General features: G+C 38.0%; 1 protein-coding gene across 1 annotated transcript in view; it reads right to left on the bottom strand.

Moving 5' to 3' along the window:
* GLRA3 (glycine receptor alpha 3) overlaps positions 1–19348 on the bottom strand; it is a 164342-nt gene that overhangs the window by 19917 nt on the left and 125077 nt on the right. Inside the window, exons 8-9 of the mRNA XM_067745337.1 lie at positions 6275–6418; positions 3938–3982 (exon numbers count right to left, since the gene is read on the bottom strand). Of these exons, the coding sequence (XP_067601438.1) occupies positions 3938–3982; positions 6275–6418 (189 nt within the window). The remainder of the gene's footprint in view (positions 1–3937; positions 3983–6274; positions 6419–19348) is intronic.

The following is a 19348-nucleotide window of genomic DNA, read 5'->3' as shown; positions in this document are numbered from 1 at the left end:
TAATTATATAAAACAGCGTGAGTGATGATTAATTATGTGAATTGGTCTGAGATACAACAGCACTAAGTATGTTACTTTCATCCTAATGTTTTTTCCCTACTGGATACCTTTGAGATGTTCTTTATACAATCAAGATGCTAAGTAAATTATCCCAAAGGTTTTTTTGTTTAAATAACTTTCTGTAACTTTTCATTGTCAAGTAGGAAAATGACAAAGGAAGGAAAAGTGAATTGCTATTAATTCCCATTTATATGATTTCAAAGTGTGTAGATTTTGAAAAAATTATTAATAAACAAAACAATGGCTTGGTTTTGTTGAGAAAAAATCAACATCACTTAGAAAATTCTAAGGTAAGAAGAAGTATGTGAATGAATTAAAAGTTATTTTTCTGAAATAAGAATCAGCTTAACATAAAACCCTCAGTTTAGACAACTATATACATTTCTATATCACTTAAAAATGGAAGGCTTAAAAAAATATAACTATATATGAGGTTAAAAATACTTTAGACTTGCAAGTCTATTGTCAATATAAAATTCCTTGAAATCCCAGGGGAACCTTGCATTTCTTATAGATGACATGAATTAATTATGAATTAGCCAAGTTTATGCTTGGCATATTGAATTTAGATTCAGAATGGTTTGGAGATTATTGAATGGTAAAATGTAAGCTTAAAAAGATGAATATTTTAGATGAAATATTATGAAAATGTAATACATATATTTTGGGGAATTGCTGAGAAGTCAATGAAATATTTTTAAAAATCTGTACATCTATTTCTATTTAATGTGCTAGATTCTTTCATTGCCAACTCATAATTATGGGGCAAAATAAGATACTATATTACAGTGGACAGCATATATAAAAAGCAGTGTATCTTTTTTAGTTAACTTTGTGATGGAAGTCACTAAAGTGTCACTAAATTAAGTAGAGATTATATTACTTTATTGAATATTATTTTCCTAAAGAGATATTTCAGAGGGGATATAGTTCTAAGAAATAGTTATGTTTAACATAAACTCAAAATATTTGTTGGCAGGAAATAATTAAATTCTTACAACTTTTGTTTTACTTGAGAAAATGGAATTTCTAACCCCTGTGTATCAGAGTCACTCATATAGAATTTACTTTGAAATTACTGAGAACCTACTTTTTTCTCAGGTATGTATCAAAGAAATTTGTAGGAAGTACTTACCTATTGAAAGAATATCTTCTACTCTAGAATATAGCATAAACTGACCTCAAATGGAAACTTTATTGAATAATTTAGTGTATATGGGTACGATGTTGCTTCCAAGCATGGAGCCTCATCCCTTCAACCAAAATAGTACACGTATATATTTGCATTTGTCCTAAGACTGTAGAGCTGACAAAAGGTTCAAGGCAGAAAAATCAATTATTTGTTATTCTTAAACGTTACCTTGAGTTATTTTTGAAGTAAGATAGGATATAAATACATATATAAATGGAAGTTTTTGTACTGATAGTCAAAATGCAGTCAATTATTTAAAAAAGATAACTATCACGCCTAACAAAATACAAACTTGGTAATTATTTTTTGAATCTAGAACTAGTGGTCCATTCTTATTTCATTTGTGTACACAAATAATAATTAATGTACAGTAATAAGTAGGAAGATAGAGGTACTAGAACACCGTGTGTATGTGTTTTCACTCAGCAAACCATTGCAGTATTCTACTGCAGTGCAGAAGCTGCATGAAATGCATTAAAGCAATCCCATATCATCCATATTGCTCAACAAATAACATATGTTCGGAAATATTTTGAAGACTTTATAACCCTCCAGGACTCAAGTAATGATATCATACACGGGAAGAGCAACTTCCAACCAAAATACTTTCATATCATGCATGCACCCACACACACACAGCCCCGGGGATAAGCATTTATGACAAGGTGCAGCGGTGGGTGATCAGCACGCAGCAGGCTACGACAGTGTGGGGTGGGGAAATTTGGATACAAGAGTGAATGTGCATCCTTTCACAGCATATAAAAGGTTCCCTGGTACCTTCATAGAGGAAAAAGTAAGGTGTAAAAGATTGTATGCAATGCCTAAGCCAATGCTGAACCAACTTAAAACTTTCCTTGGAATACCATGTACATCAGTGTACAGCCCTCTGTTGTGATCAAGCTTTCTCTAAGGGGGTGATTTTAGTTATTGCCCCTTTTGCCAAACTAAAGTACTAAGAAGAACTCATGCAAGTCAGTACTCATGACAAAGGGCATGGCATCCACCTTGAGCCTCCTTTTCATTATATTGATTTAAAGATTTTGATTGCTCAGATTGTTTCTAAGCAAAGTGCATAGTTTAAAAAAAAAAAATGAAGAATTCATTCAGCCCAGAAGGCTATTAGGTTGACAAAAATCGTTTTCAAAGAGTGAAAATGATCAACCCCAAATTTGCATGATGATTAGAATATTATAAAACTAAATGGCGTGCACGGATTTCTAATCAATGTATTTGCATTTATTGTATTTTAGAGTGTGTTTGCATTTTAAACGATATTGTAAAAAAGCATACTGTTTCTTTTTTAAAAAATAAGTATTTATTGACTGTTGGTGAAGGAAATCTGATTTTTTTCATCAGAGCTCTTTTTGCATTGTTTTGTAAGGCAATATTTAATTGAATACCTGTATTTTATACTAATGCTACTATATGTATGAACTGTTTAGTTACCGAAAATTTAAATATGTACCTTTCCCAAAGAGGCTACTATGGGCTATTGTGCAAATTCAAGGCAATTAATTTTTTAAAAATTACCGTTAGGATAATCAAGTAAAAGTAATTGGATCATGTGAATTTTTTTTCCACCAGGGATGAAAACTGAAGAAGTAGCTAGCTATGTTGGGAACAACTATGCAATTTTAGTAGAAAAGAAAAATAGTTTAGTGATTATTTTACTAAGGTGTGTAGTAGAATCTTCTGGGGAGGTTTTTCTGTTTTGTTTTTTTTGATATGGAGCTTTTTTTTTTTCCGAAAGTCTTTATTGAATTTGTTACAATATTGCTTCTGTCTTATGTTTTGTTTTTTTTGGCCATGAGGCATGGGGGATCTTAGGTCCCTGACCAGGGCTCAAACCCGCACCCCCTGCATTGGAAGGCGCAGTCTTAACCACTGAACGGACCTCCAGGGAAGTCCCTGGGGAGGTATTTTAAAATACACTGTATCCCAGAAATTTTAATTTAGTAGACTGGACTGTTTGTATATGATTTCCCAAGCTAAATTCTTGGCTTTTGGTATGTTTAAAATTTAATCACTGAGTGCTATATTATGGACCTCCAAGTCAAGCTACTGATATGCTCTACTGTAGATTACATTTCTAAATATTTAGCCATTATAATTGGACATGTGTCCTTGTGACCTCTTTTTAATCGAACACTTCCGAGGATGCTATCAAAACCAAAATCATTCATTTACTCTAAAGAATCTCAACATGTTTTAACATTAAGAAAGGATGCTTAAGATACACAGGCCGGACAAAGCATTTTATTTTTGCCTTATTTTTAGGTCTCTATTTTCTGGCAAGAGGGGCTGTTTTCAGAACTTATTTATATAAATAAATTTCCCATTTATTTTGAAACTAATTTTGTCAAGGCATATGATTATTTCTTCTATGGAGACTATTATAAGATACATGTGATATTTCTGTTTAATATATATTTTAAAATCATTTTGACCAGTTTGGTTAATAGGATGAAAGACAATATTTCAATATCTTTTGATTGAGCGAGGGAAGACAAAGGGAATTGTTAGAAAAAGAGAGTATCCTTAGCTGAAGGGGGTTGGTGGTTGTTCAGCTCTAAGTGTGCAAGGGGCTGTGTTTCCCCACCAAACACTGCCTGAGTGCACAGTATGCTGTCTGCATTTCTACCAATGACCACATTCCTCTACTTAGAGTTAAGAAAGTGAATTTACCGTGTCTGAGAAACGGTAAAACTTCTCCAATGCAAAAGCTTCTGTCTGTGGGAAGGTAAAGTGGACCAAAAAGGATTGAGAAACCAGAGATAGATGATTAAAGTCATAGATGATTAAATATAATTGCACAATTGGTTTTAATTGCATAGATCATCTTAACATACATATGTATCAATTAATAGATTTTCACATATGCAAGGTATCCACCCCCCAAAGTATGAAGTGAACTTAAAAAAAAAAAACACTGGATTTTTTTTCCTGCACTAAATGTTAATTACAATATTTGCTCCCTGAATATTTCAAATAGTGATTAGAAAATAATCAGGTGTAACTATTTTTGCATTTTGATACTTTTCTAGAGTGCCAATCACTAGAAACATTAATCTTGCTGTCTTTCTGTGAGCCAAAGAATATGGGGTGTCAAATATTTTTATCCCAATACACTTACAGGTGGTAAAATTGGATAAAGAGCTGCTTTGGTAAGGATTTTTTTTTTTTTTTTTAAGGAGAAATCAGAATTGAGTATCTAAACTTGTAGCCTGTTATGTTATCCATTAGCTACTCTGACTGCTGGATGTGTGATGGGTGCAGAAAATGTCTGAGCTCTCAGACCTCCCTTTGGACACCACATGTGAACGACTTCCCATTTCTGGTGTTTGCAGCACGTGGCTGATACATCCTACATGTAGGAAGGAGAAAAAAGGTACAGAAATGAAAAATAAATGTAAAAAAGTGAACGAAAATTAGAGGGGGAAATAAGTGTTGCTTTACTTCTGATTCATGTTAGAAGGAAAAATAGTCTTAATCAGTCATTAATGGGAAAAAAAGACAACAGCTTCACCCTGTGATACAGAATGCTTTGTTCTGTTACAGTGCTTCAGCCTGTGCCAGGTATCATATGAAAGAGAGGAGCAAATAGGCAGTAAGGGAGGGAAAGAGAAGGAGGAAAGAGAGAGAGGGAGGGTTGGGCAGAGTGAGAAAAGTATAAGGAAACCAGCAGACTGGGAGAGGTGGGGGGCAGGAGATAAAGAAAAGTTAATCTCTCCATGAAAATATATGTTAATGTATAAATGATGTGCTTTAATATTTATAAAAATTTGATCAAATGCAAGCCCTGGCATTGTTTCTTCTGTCCACCGTGTTACCCAGAGTATTGCAATGCTGAAATTCCTTCCATGCTACAGTGAATTGGGGTATTTATTGGAGCAGGTGATGATTCTGGGGAGTCAATTAGACATGATTGGATAAGTTACTGCCCTAGAATATGTTTAATACTGAGTAGGCTTAGCACTGGGAGATCATGGCTTAGAGCTTCTTAAAAAAATTTATAAAATATATAAATCACAGTCAGTCATTCAGAAACCATAAGAAATTCCTTAAAAAATTAAATCCTTAAAAATGCACACTACATATAAACCAGACTATTACTTTTAAGAGTTGAGAATGTTTTGACTTAAATATTACAGTATTTTGGATTCTGGCCACAATTTCTCCTGTAATATACAACTTTGATATTTCTCTTGATTAAGAGACCATTTGCTTTCAAAATGTCAGCTGGCACATTCACATTAAAAGTAAGCTCAAAGATATGCTGGTTGATAGAGACTCTCCCTTGCAGAAAAGGAAAGGGGCTAATTGAAATTATGTAAATATAAAGAGAGATGACATTACAAGTCTTAATAGAGGTGAACAACTGCCATCCTGTACTTACAAATCCAATTAGGAGATTACTTCTACAATTTCATGTGGTCTCCCAATGATGCTCTAAATAAAATTTCTTCTGGGTTTGACTTATCAAGTGATAGCAAGGCAAAAATACACCTTATTGTGTTTCGAGTGGGGATTCAGAAGAAATGTCTTAAAAACATAAAAGTTTACATAAAAAGGAGACCACAGAGTTTTACATCAACATCATAGTATTAATAAATAGGTGATATTTGATGGAAACAAAGGAATTAGTTCGAAAAAAGGTACAACTTTAATAGCTATATTTGTTGACTTATGTCAAGTAAAACCATCAGAAACACTGCAACCTTGCCAATAAGAAATGATAGATTTTGTTAGTGGAAACAAATAATGGTGTCGTTCCAGGACATACATTAGAAAGAAGTTGATAAAACTCTCATGTCACCAGATCTGCTGTGTATAGTTTGATGTTACCATTTTCTCCCTGAGGCTATTTTTGACAATGTAAGTTTCAGCTGGACAAAACCAAAGGGACATCATTTCATTTAGTCCCTGTCCCCATTTCCTCTCTGTACCTCCCTATTACATATGCCAAATTCACTTTCCAGGGAGAATTGTATCCCAGAGAACTTAATGCATTTAATCGCCTACCCTATTCTTTCTCTTTCGTCGAAATCTCAGAAGTTCTTTATGTTGTCTCGATACAAAATTGACAGCTGCATATTCCAGTAGTGCTGAAAACACGAAAAGGAGACACACTGCCATCCAAATGTCAATAGCTTTGACATACGAAACCTAGCCAGGAAAGAAACAGCGAGAAAATTGACTTGTCACTTCCATTGAGCACAATAATGAATTATACTATTTATATACCAGCTTGGAAAAAAAAACCAATGAAGTAACATTTCTTTTTTTACTTAAAACATTTTTTTTACTTAAAAATTTTTCAGAAATTAATTCTGCAAGTTTTATGTTTTAGTCATACATTAAAATGTGTATTTTTTCCTAATAAGTTTTTTCAAATGAAGCGCTAGACCAAATGTATGATGAAAGAAAATAAGATGAAATGTAATTTTACCTTCAGGGTAGAATAGTATCATGCTTGGTTAGTGTGCAGTAACATTGAAATATACCTTTAGGGTAGCAGAATGCTTGAAAAAGTATGAAGTAATATTGAAACATAGATAATGCTGTTGAACTTGTAGCTCCTTATTTTCTTCATGAAAAATGTTTTTTATTTTGAAATAATTTTAACCCTACAGACACTTTGCAAGCACAGTAAAAAGAATTCCCAAGTTCTGCAGTTGTTAACATTAAGTTACATTTCTCTCCCTCCCTCCCTCCTTCCCTCCCTCTCTCTCTCTCATCTCCATCTTTATATGCTTTTCTGCCTGAATTATTTGAGTGTAATATGCAGACATGATGCCCTGAACGTTATGTGTTTTTTCTAAAAAAAAAAAAAAGGACACTCTCCTACATACACCCAGTTAACCCTTCAGGTCTCACGCTAAACTTCACCCAAATCCGATTCAGAATCCCAGGAAACCTGTGCTTACCTGAACACATTGCATTGTAATTGCTTGTTTCTTGTTCTCTGTCTGTTTAGAGTGTGAAGTCTCTGAGGACAGATGGCATCTGTTTTGTTCTCCGCTGCAGTGTTGTTTGACCCATGTGTGAGTGAATGGGCAGATAAATGAAGGTGTAAAATGTCAAAACATGGGGAAAAGTGAGCCATAGGTGATGATTCATATGGAAATTCACTTTCTGGAGTGACACTCTGGTAATACCTTGGAATGAATTGATTTTCTTTTCAAAAGAGGTGTCAACTTACACCACATCCAATGGTGTCAACTTACATGTGAAATATGCCAACAAAGGGACCCTCTGGGTCTCCTCCTGCATCTTTTTTTTCTAACACCTTTATTGGAGTATAATTGCTTTACATTGTTGTGTTAGTTGCTGCTATATAACAAAATGAATCGGCTATACATGTACATATATCCCCATATCCGCTCCCTCTTGTGTCTTCCTCCCACCCTCCCTATCCCACCCCTCTAGGTGGTCACAAAGCACTGAGCTGATCTCCCTGTGCTTTGCGGCTGCTTCCCGCTAGCTATCTATTTTACATTTGGTAGTGTATATATGTTCATGCCACTCTCTCACTTCGTCCCAGCTTACCTTTACCCCTCCCCGTATCCTCAAGTCCATTCTCTACGTCTGTGTCTTTATTCCTGTCCTGCCCCTAGGTTCTTCAGAACTTTTTTTTTTTCAAATTCCATATATATGTGTTAGCCAACGGTATTTGTTTTTCTCTTTCTGACTTACTTCACTCTGTATGACAGACTCTAGGTCCATCCACCTCACTACAAATAACTCAATTTCATTTCTTTTTATGACTGAGTAATATTCCATTGTATATATGTGCCACATCTTTATCCATTCATCTGTCGATGGACACTTAACTTGCTTCCATGTCCTGGCTATTGTAAACAGAGCTGCAATGAACACTGGGGTACATGACTCTTTTTGAATTATGGTTTTCTCAGGGTATATGCCCAGAAGTGCGATTTCTAGGTCATATGGTAGGTCTATTTTTACTTTTTTTAGGAACCTCCATACTGTTCCCCATAATGGCTATATCAATTTACATTCCCACCAACAGGGTGAGAGGGTTCCCTTTTCTCCACACCCTCTCTAGCATTTATTGCTTGTGGATTTTTTAATGATGCCCATTCTCACTAGTGTGAGGTGATACCTCATTGTAGTTTTGATTTGCATTTCTCTAATGATTAGTGATGTTGAGCATCCTTTCATGTTTGTTGGCAGACTGTATATCTTCTTTGGAGAAATGTCTATTTAGGTCTTCTACCCAGTTTTGGATTGGGTTGTTTGTTTTTTTGATATTGAGCTGCATGAGCTGCTTGTATATTCTGCAGATTAATTCTTTGTCAGTTGTTTCATTGGCAAATATTTTCTCCCATTCTGAGGATTGTCTTTTCATCTTGTCTATGGTTTTCTTTGCTGTGCAAAAGCTTTTAAGCTTCATTAGGTCCCATTTGTTTATTTTTGTTTTTATTTCCATTTCTCTAGGAGGAGGGTCAAAAAGGATCTTGCTGTGATTTATGTCATAGAGTGTTCTGCCTATATTTTGCTCTAAGAGTTTTATAGTGTCCGGCCTTACATTTAGGTCTTTAATCCATTTTGAGTTTACTTTTGTGTATGGTGTTGGCAGTGTTCTAATTTCATTCTTTTACATATAGGTGTCCAATTTTCCCAGCACCACTTATTGAAGAGGCTGTCTTTTCTCCATTGTATACTCTTGCCTCTTTTATCAAAGATATGGTGACCTAATGTGCGTGGGTTTATCTCTGGGCTTTCTATCCTGTTCCATTGATCTGTATTTCTGTTTTTGTGCCAGTACCATACTGTCTTGATTACTGTAGCTTTGTACTATAGTCTGAAGTCAGGGAGCCTGATTCCTCCAGTTCCTTTTTTCTTTCTCAAGATTGCTTTGCATTTTCGGGATCTTTTGTATTTCCATACAAATTGTGAAATTTTTTGTTCTAGTTCTGTGAAAAATGCCAGTGGTAGTTTGATAGGGATTGTACTGAATCTGTAGATTGCTTGCGTAGTAGAGTCATTTTCACAATGTTGATTCTTCCAATCCAAGAACATGTTGTATCTTTTCATCTGTTTGTATCATCTTTAATTTCTTTAATCAGTGTCTTATAGTTTTCTGCATACAGGTCTTTTGTCTCCTTAGGTAGGTTTATTCCTAGGCATTTTATTCTTTTTGTTGCAATGGTAAATGGGAGTGTTTCCTTAATTTCTCTTTCAGATTTTTCATAGGAATGCAAGAGATTTCTGTGCATTAATTTTGTATCCTGCTACTTTACCAATTTCATTGATTAGCTCTAGTATTTTTCTGGTAGCATCTTTAGGATTCTCTATGTATAGTATCATATCATCTGCACACAGTGCCAGTTTTAATTCTTCTTTTCCAATTTGGATTCCTTTTATTTCTTTTTCTTCTCTGATTGATGTAGCTAGAACTTCCAAAACTATGTTGAATAACTGTGGTGAGAGTGGGCAACTTTGTCTTGTTCCTGATTTTAGTGGAAATGGTTTCAGTTTTTCACCATTGAGAATGACGTTGGCTGTGGGTTTGTCATATATGGCCTCTATTATGTTGAGGTAAGTTCCCTCTATGCCTACTTTCCGGAGAGTTTTTATCATAAATGGGTGTTGAATTTTGTTGAAAGCTTTTTCTGCATTTATTGAGATGATCATATGGTTTTTCTCCTTCAATTTGTTAGTACGGTGTATCACGTTGATTGATTTGCATATATTGAAGAATTCTTGCATCCCTGGGATAAACCCCACTTGATCATGGTGTATGATCCTTTTAATGTGCTGCTGGATTCTGTTTGCTAGTATTCTGTTGAGGATTTTTGCATCTATGTTCATCAGTGATATTGGCCTATAGTTTTCTTTTTTGGTAACACCTTTGTCTGGTTTTGGAATTAGGGTAATGGTGGCCTCATAGAATGAGTTTGGGAGTGTTCCTCACTCTGCTATATTTTGGAAGAGTTTGAGAAGGATAGGTGTTAGCTCTTCTCTAAATGTTTGATAGAATTCGCCTGTGAAGCTATCTGGTAGCTGGGCTTTTGTTTGTTGGAAGATTTTTATTCACAGTTTCAATTTCAGTGCTTGTGATTGGTCTGTCTATCTTTTCTATTTCATCCTGGTTCAGTCTTAGAAGGTTGTGCTTTTCTATGAATTTGTCCATTTTGGATATCTTTATTATCATTACTCTGAATTCTTTTTCAGGTAGACTGTCTATTTCCTCTTCATTTGTTTGGTCTGGTGGGTTTTTACCTTGCTCCTTCATCTGCTGTGTGTTTCTCTGTCTTCTAATTTTCCCTACCTTACTGTGTTTGGGGTCTCCTTTTCGCAGGCTGCAGGTTCGTAGTTCCCGTTGTTTTTGGTGTCTGCCCCCAGTGGGTAAGGTTGGTTCAGTGGGTTGTGCAGGCTTCCTGGCAGAGGGGACTGGTGCCTGTGTTCTGGTGGATGAGGCTGGATCTTGTCTTTCTCTTGGGCAGCACTGTGTCCGGTGGTGTGTTTGGGGTGTCTGTGAACTTAGTATGATTTTAGGCAGCCTCTCTGCTAATGGGTGGGGTTGTGTTCCTGTCTTGCTAGTTGTTTGGCATAGGGTGTCCAGCACTGTAGCTTGCTGGTTGTTGAGTGGAGCTGGGTCTTAGCGTTGAGACAGAGACCTCTGGGAGAGCTCTCGCTGATTGATAATACATGGGGCCAGGAGGTCTCTGGTGGACCAATGTCCTGAACTCAGCTCTCCCACCTCAGAGGCTCAGGCCTGACACCTGGCCGGATCATCAAGACCTTGTCAGCCACATGACTGGCATGCCTTCAGAGTTGGAGAAGCTGGCCTGCAGTGGCTGTCCTGCGCTGCACATTAGAATCACCTGCTTCTTCCTTGTTTTGCCCCAAAGGCAGTGTTCCACAGAGAAAAAGATTAGCCTTGAAAATAGTCACAGCTCTGTGATGGCTTTTTTTTTCCCCCTTTGTGCTTAGTCAGGTTTCACTTGCTCACAGGGGGCCACGTGCAGAGGCCTTGCACCCAGCTCTTCTGACCGGAGTTACTAGTGCGGAATGGCTGCTGCCAACACCTCAGCTCAGGCGGGCCATGTCAGTCCTCCTGCATCTTAAGTGTGATTTCTACTGATCAGAATGACCTCTACTGAGCAAAGAGATGTATGCCTTCAATTTATTCTAGTGCTGTGCTGAGTGTCCAGCTCTTTGTAAAGGGTAGATTTCAATCTCATGAGCTCTGCAATTATGTCAGAAATTTCTGGTTGCCCTCAAATACATACAGTCCTGGAAGATATAATACAGCTTTCAAAGGCACAGTCTCAAGCTACACCCTTCCTGGAAGAATATAACTCATAGAGTGTGTGTGCATTTTTTAACAACCTGGATCTATAATAACATGACCGAAGAGATTAAATCAGATATTTAACTTCCAAATGAACCCGATGACTGTTTTCAATGACAACAGACCTATGCAAACATCATCTGTGCAGCCAGCCTTCTGCTGCCTGTGATCCGTACCTGAGCGTTGAGCCTGAAAAGTCTATTTTCCTCATCCTCTCCTGACTCCCATCACCAACTTCAACTCTCTTTCTCCTCCATCGTCTCTGCCCCTCCACGGACAGCAAGCACAGGCCCTGGGAAGTTTGGAACTCTAGCGCTAGTAACTTCAAAATAAAGCAGCAGTTTCTACGCCAACACGTTCACGATGTATTCACAACACACGACTCACTCCCCCTGTGACTCAGAATATCACCTTCTTTCCACCCGCTGTCACCTCTGTCCTTTGGGGCAGTCTCACTCTAAGCCAGCCCATCCCTCTGGACCACCTTGCTGAAGTCCCATTGTCCACCGTGCTGTTGGAACCCTGACTCTATTTTAAGCAACCGTCTCTCCTCAGTGTGACTCCTTGGACATATGAGTATGAGAAAATGAAACCTGAATATCTGCTAATTAGACGCACCAGGCAGGAAGACTGTTGTCTTGGAAACCAATCCAAAGCCACGTGTGGAAGACCACCTCCTTCTCTCAAAGCACGCTCTTCCTGTGGCTCCTTGACCCACATTCTCTGGGTTTCTTCCCTCCACCCCACCCCACTTGGCTCCGCGGGCCTTTCCTCCCCTTCCTGAGATCCTCAGAGACATGGCCTGTGCCCCTTCTATTCTCACACTGACACTTCTCACTTCTAGCCCTTACCTGTTTCCAAGGTCAGTTCCTCCTCTGTGCTCTGGGCCTGCAAATCTCCATTTCCTGACTGAACCCCTCTCTAACCACGTTCTTACCTGACAGTACCTTCTGGATGGCACACGCACCTCAGACTTAATCTGACTTAAAAAGAACCTGTGAATCCCTACCAGACTCAGCCAAATGAACAGCAAACACACACAACGGCCACTTCCTCCTGGTGAAAAGGCGGTATGCTGTTCGTGGTTGTTCACCTCCAAATCTAGGATTCTCTCATATCAAAGACCCAAGCCTGGGAATCCTACCTTTTTGCTATTTCTCAAATGTATCATTTTCTGTCCTCTCCTACTGCCATTGCACTGATCTCCACCACAATAACCTGTTTCGCAGTTTCTCCTAGTGCTGAAGTTACAGAGATGAGGAAGACGGACAAGATACATCTTTAATTGAACCTACATTCAAGTGGGGGAAAACATACAGTAAAAAATAATCACATAAATAAAGATAATTTAAGAGAACTGCAAGAATGAAACTGCAATAGGGTAATGGGAAGAGAAGGACAGTGCGAGGGGGGCTGTGTTAGTTGGGGATGATCTGCAAAGGCCTCTCTGCAGATCTGACAGTTACCATCTCAGGCCACTTTCTTACTGGCTTACTGTGCTCTACTTTCCTTCCTTCAGTTCTTGGCACCTGAAAGCGATTGACAAGCTCCATCCTGACTCAGCAGCTTTGAACTCCTTGTTAACTTCTGTCTGGAACATTCCTTCCTTTGTGTAACTACTGGTTAATTCTTCAGGTCTCAGCTTAAAAACGACATTCTCAGGGAAACCTTCTACAAATGCCCAGAACCGTACAGCCCCTTCCTGCCTTCCTACCTCTGCTTTGCTCCTAGAACCCTTGTCTCAGGTCACTCATCACAGTTGTAACGATGTTTATCTGTGGGTAGTCCTTATAAGGTGACTGCTGGATAGCATCATTTAAATGTCCCCCCTTCAGCCAATGACTCTGTTCCACAATCCCTAAGGGCTATTTTCCAAAAACTTTGGTTAGCAGGATTCAAAAATGAGTATGTTCTTGAGGATTTCAAGGTGAAAGATCTATATTGATATTTTAGCAAACTATGTGTTGATAGCAAACAACAAACAATTCATCTTATTATTGACCTGGCCCCACTGTATCAACATTATCTATTTACATATCTTTCTCCTTTCAGGCTAATATATCTTGTGAGCTAAGACAAGGGCCAGATCTTATTTGCCTTTGTATTTCTAGGACCCAACACAGTGCTCGTTATACTATGGGCTCTCAGATAATGTTCAACTGATTGAACCATGTGAAGTGACTTGCCATCATTGGCCATTTATTATTACAGAAATAATTATAATAACTAACATGCCAAGAATATTCTTAGTAGTGTCCATAAAACTACTGAGTATTCTTAGTAGTAACACTTTTAATCCCCAGAATAGTTGAGGAAACTATTCCCATTTCAAAGATGAGGAGACTGGGACATGTAAAATAACTTGTCACATAGCTACTGCTATAGACTGAATGTGTCCCTTCAAAGTCCCAGTGTTGAACTAAAGCCCCCAAAGTGATGGTATTAGGAGGCTGGAGCTTTGAGCGGTGATTAGGTCATGAGGGTGGAGCCCTCATGAATGAGATCAGGACCCTTATAAAAAGGACCTCAGAGGGCTTCCCTGGTGGCGCAGTGGTTGAGAGTCCGCCTGCCTATGCAGGGACATGGGTTCGTGCCCCGGTCCAGGAAGATCCCACATGCTGCGGAGCGGCTGGGCCCGTGAGCCATGGCCGCTGAGCCTGTGCGTCCGGAGCCTGTGCTCCGCAACCGGAGAGGCCACAACAGTGAGAGGCCCGCGTACCGAGGGAAAAAAAAAAAGGGACCTCAGAGAGCTCCCTTGCCCCTTCCACCATGAAAGAACACAGCTAGTAGATCACCAGCTATGAACCAGGAAGCAGGCCGTCACCAGACACTGAATCTGCCAGTACCTTGATCTTGAACTTCCCAGCCTCCAGAACTGTGAGAAATAAGTTTCTGTTGTCTATAAACCAGCCCATCTATGGTATTCTGTTATAGCAGCCTGAACAGACTAAGGCAGCTACCAAGCTGCAAAGCTAGGATCGAAAGACAGCTAATCTGGCTAAAGAGCCATAAACTCAACTACTATTGTATCAATATATCACCTGGTTATTAGGCTGCTTCTATTGAAGCTACCACTGTAAGTTAACAACTGTGAACACACTAAGTAGAAATAACTCTCTGTATCTTAATATTCCAGCCTCTTCAACTTTTATCTGAGAGTTAAGAGTGAAGTCAGCACATAAAATACATGCTGTAAGGTCCTATATGTTTGTTGGTTCTGATCCGAAAATCTAGCAATCAGCTTCCTAAAAGACAATGTAGAAAAGGAGTTATGAGCACTGTAATTACCGCATAAAAATAAAATAGTTGCTCTGCAGAAGCAAAACTAGATCAGGGAAACATTGTATCCTCAGAAATACAATGAAAGTCTCCCCAGCAACATTCTCACATTAACTATAATGAAGTGTTTTTATGAGCTGGGAGACCATTGACTACTTGCCATGTGATAATCTGGGACCAGATTAGCTTGATAAATTACCACTTGAATGTGCAGAGCTGGTTTACTGCAAGGCTTTATCTTTTTCATTCTAAAAAATAAGTTTTAGGGACTTCCCTGGTGGCACAGTGGTTAAGAATCTGCCTGCCATTGCAGGGGACACGGGTTCCAGCCCTGGTCCAGGAAGATCCCACATGCCGTGGAGCAACTAAGCCTGTGCGCCACCACTACTGAGCCTGCACTCTAGAGCCCACGAGCCACAACTACTGAAGCCCGCACGCCTAGAGCCCGTGCTCCGCAACAAGAGAAGCCACCGTAATGAGAAATCCCTGCACCGCAACGAAGAGCAGCCCCCACTTGCCGCAACTAGAGAAAGCCCGCGAGCAGCAATGAAGACCCAACGCAGCCAAAAATAAATAATTTTTTTAAAAATTAAGTTTTATAATGTAGGGAAAGGAATATAAGCATCATAGGTTCTGTAGACTTCTTTCCAGAAGAAAGTTTTTTTTTCCAGAAAAATCTGCATTTATTCTACTTTGCAATGTTATTAGAAAACAGAGAAAGTCTGCTTCTGGTGTCCTGAATATGTGTATATTGGATTTTATCATGATTAATTATCCTGGTTATAAAGATTGGAATCCATTGCCCATTGCCCAATTTAATTACCGCTGATATTTACAATTTACTCTCCTTTAAAACTGCAGGGTATTTTTTTTTAGAAGAATGAGAGCTAATTAGAAAAGAACAGAGTAGTGAATACAAATACTTCATTTTCCTTCCCATCCCGTCTTTTCAGTGTAATGTCATGTAGATCTTTGCGTGCCCACACAATCATGGCATCCAAATATAAATATAGCAGTTAGATTTATATGTTCTGACAGCTGTAATCACTTCTATAGTTCGAGTCTTTATGAAGAATAAAAACTTAATATCAGTGCTTTGTGACCACCTAGAGGGGTGGGATAGGGAGGGTGGGAGGGAGACGCAAGAGGGAGGAGATATGGGGATATATGTATACGTATAGATGATTCACTTCGTTATACAGCAGAAACTAACACACCATTGTAAAGCAATTATACACCAATAAAGATGTTAAAAAAAAAACAATGTGAAAGCTATTATGTTTTCTAAGAACCAATGTTTTTATTATACTGTACAGTAGATACATGGCAATATTTAAATTCTTTTTCATTAATTTGGTGATTCTCAGGGGAATATATGATTCTACATAAGAGTAATTCAATTGAGTTTTTACATTCTTTTTGAGAGAGATGAAAAAATGGCATATTCTTGCTTTTCAAGTTAACTATGGAGTAAAGTTTAAAAGCTCACACTGTCTTTAAGTTATCTGCATGACATTTACTCAATAGACCTATATCATGTACTGATTTAGGCTCTGAGGATAAAAATATGTAAGAGATAGTTTGTCCTCTCAAAAAGCTACTCCTGGTGGGTTTCACAAACAAATTGAATGGGGAAAATTATTGCTGTATACCCAGATCTTCCCAGAGTTTTCTAAAGCAATTCTTTCTAGAATCATAGTTTACAAATTAAAATGATATTTTGTCCCTCCTATGATTTTCTCTATTCTTACCCATCCCTACACTTAATAAAAAATATAATTCCCTCAGTGCCAGGATCTTAACTATGTATCAGTGTAAATCAAATATATACTCAAAAATAGTTCAGTGACTAATACTATCCTCTCTTTGACCCCTGATTAAAATCTAATTCTCCCAAGGAGGATTGCTTTTCACATCTAAAAAAAAAATCACAAAATGTTAGGAATCTCAACGAGTTTGGGGGAAAAGTTTTGGGGTGAGTGCGTCTAGCTTTTAACTGAGCTGTCTAACCTATTCTGCGTGTGGGGGAGAGATGGACCTAGAAGAGGAAAGGAGAGAAGGGACTTTGAATATGCAGGTCCATTTCCAACTGGAGGAGGAGGGCCAACCACAAATACATCTTCTTTCCCCCTCTTTCTGGACTTTCTTTTACTCTTAGAAGAACCATCTCTGGTCTGCTTCCCTATGCATCTGTAGTTTACTCCTTGAAGTCTGAGCCTTGGGTGTCCTTTCCGATGATTCCATGTGACCGTCATAAACATCTCAAACTTAACATGTTCAACCATAGAACTCTTACCTCCCCCAGCCTTCCCCATGAGTAACTATTACCACTACTTGCCCAGTTACTTAGCCTAAGGCTACCCTTGACTCCCACCTTTCCCTTACTCCTCAAAGTCCAGTTCATAAGCAAACGCTGTCTATTTCATCTCTATTTGAAATTTTCTCAAAAAAAAAAAAAATCTACCTCTTTCTAAATCCATCTGCTACTCTCCATCTCTGCGACTACCAATCTAGCCAGACCATCCTCTGCTCTGAGCTATAGTTTTCTTGGTAGTATCTCTGCTTCCATTTTTACCTCTTCCTATTAAGAGTCTTCCAAACTCCATCCAAAATAAACTTAATCCTTACCAACTTCTATAAAACCCTCCACGACATGGCTCTATGATCACTGCCATTTTTTCTCACTCACTCTCCTCCAAATACACAATGTTAGGAAGTGTTCCTAAGTTTTGCAACTTTGAAAAAATGCTGGCCACGGGATGCATTGTCACCCTCTTCTGGCCACCTAATGCAGGCACTGCGGAAATGCCAGATTGCTCCAAGTTCCAAGAAATGAATCACAGGAGCCTTCTTGCTGTGGGCTATTACATGCCTGATCTATGACACCGCAGAATCCAGTGCAACAGGAAATATCAGCGAGGAATCTCAGGTCTGTAGTTCACAAGGCGTTGGCTCAAGTACATTTTCTGAGATTTTCTACTTTGGGTCTTACTTGACCAATGTCCAAGCTCCTTCTTATCTACAAGAGATGCATTGGCAGAGAGCCTGGACAGAACACTAAGCGATTATCATAAATTAGTGATTTATTGTTTCTTCCTCCTGTGTCTGATAATCCCCTATTGTTTTCCTGAATTTAATTTTGTTTTCCTCCTTCCTGGATTTTTGTCAGTATGAGAATGGTGGATGTTTCTGTGGCAAGATTTTCAGGCATTTGAGGGTTCTTTTGTGAGGTTGAGAATAGCAGATCTTAAGGTGCGTGGTTTCAGACTCCTATTCCTAAATGCAAGTGTGAGCCCTCGCCCCTTGCCTTTCCAAATCACAGAATCAAGATTGCGTTTTTCAAGAGAATTCTACTCTTTTGAATGATCTCATCCAATAGGATAATTCTTGTTTATTCTGGGACTTCAGCATCTGTCATCCTGAATTCTAATGTACATAACGTCTGTACATAACCCATTCCTTAACTATCACAAAGCCTAAGATGATATAATCACCAACTCTTAAGATATCTGTTTGCTAATCAATTCTTTAAATCTGTTATCATATTTCCAGTGTCTCTATGATCTGAGAGATGGAGAGGTTTTGTATATATCTATGTGTGTATTTGAGCTAATGACTGAAAATTTATTCCTTCCCTGAGATCACGGTGAAATTAATGCCTTTAAAAAAAACTTCTTGAGAAAAACTACGAAGTCATCTCAGACCTTTCTTTCCTTAAAACAACAACAACAACAACAAAAAACTCCTGTCTCTGTTCTGTTTTTTTAATTTATTGCTTTCTTTATTTCTGTTTCCTCCACCCAAACCTTCATGCTCTCCCAATTCTGCTTTCATCTCTGTATCCAGATGCCTTTTTGCTCTGCCTCACAGAAACTGTAATTTCCTTAAATGAATCACTAAAGTGCCCCACTATCTGGATAACAACTTACGGAATGAATGAGCTTTCATTTCTGTTTAGCTCGTGGAGAAAAAAATCAATAAGTAAACTGGCAATTTCATTTACAAATTGACTATGGAACTTCAACTATTACTCAGAGCCCTTGAGACATTTATCCATATATAGAAAAGCATTTAATCTTACAAACAGATTTACAATTTTCATTTGGATGATATTTTATAAAACACTAGTTGATATAGATCATTTTGAAAATACAATTATGTGTTAATAAAAGTAAACCTTATTTTGAAAGACAACCATTAAATCTTAGCAAGGCACAGTGAGCATCGTTAAATATCAAGTTCTTCTGATAGTAAGTAACATTTTTAGTGATAAAATATCCTGCCATCAACTTTTATTTATTTAGACATTTTTAATTGAATAAATTGAGCCAGAGGATGCAATTCATAGTAAGGGGTAAGGAAGCCATGACAGCAGATTTATAATTTACTTGGCATGGCAGGGAGATAGCATCAAATGCACCAGGAAAGTGAATATGATTTTATTACATTAACGTACATCATTGTAATGAAAAGAATAGTGAAGCTTGTTGGAG

The sequence above is a fragment of the Pseudorca crassidens genome, chromosome 7, assembly GCF_039906515.1.
Source record: "Pseudorca crassidens isolate mPseCra1 chromosome 7, mPseCra1.hap1, whole genome shotgun sequence".
In the NCBI taxonomy this organism is placed as follows: Eukaryota; Metazoa; Chordata; class Mammalia; order Artiodactyla; family Delphinidae; genus Pseudorca; species Pseudorca crassidens.
The sequence above is the reverse complement of the archived record's forward strand: the minus strand, read 5'-3'. Positions and strand labels throughout refer to the sequence as shown.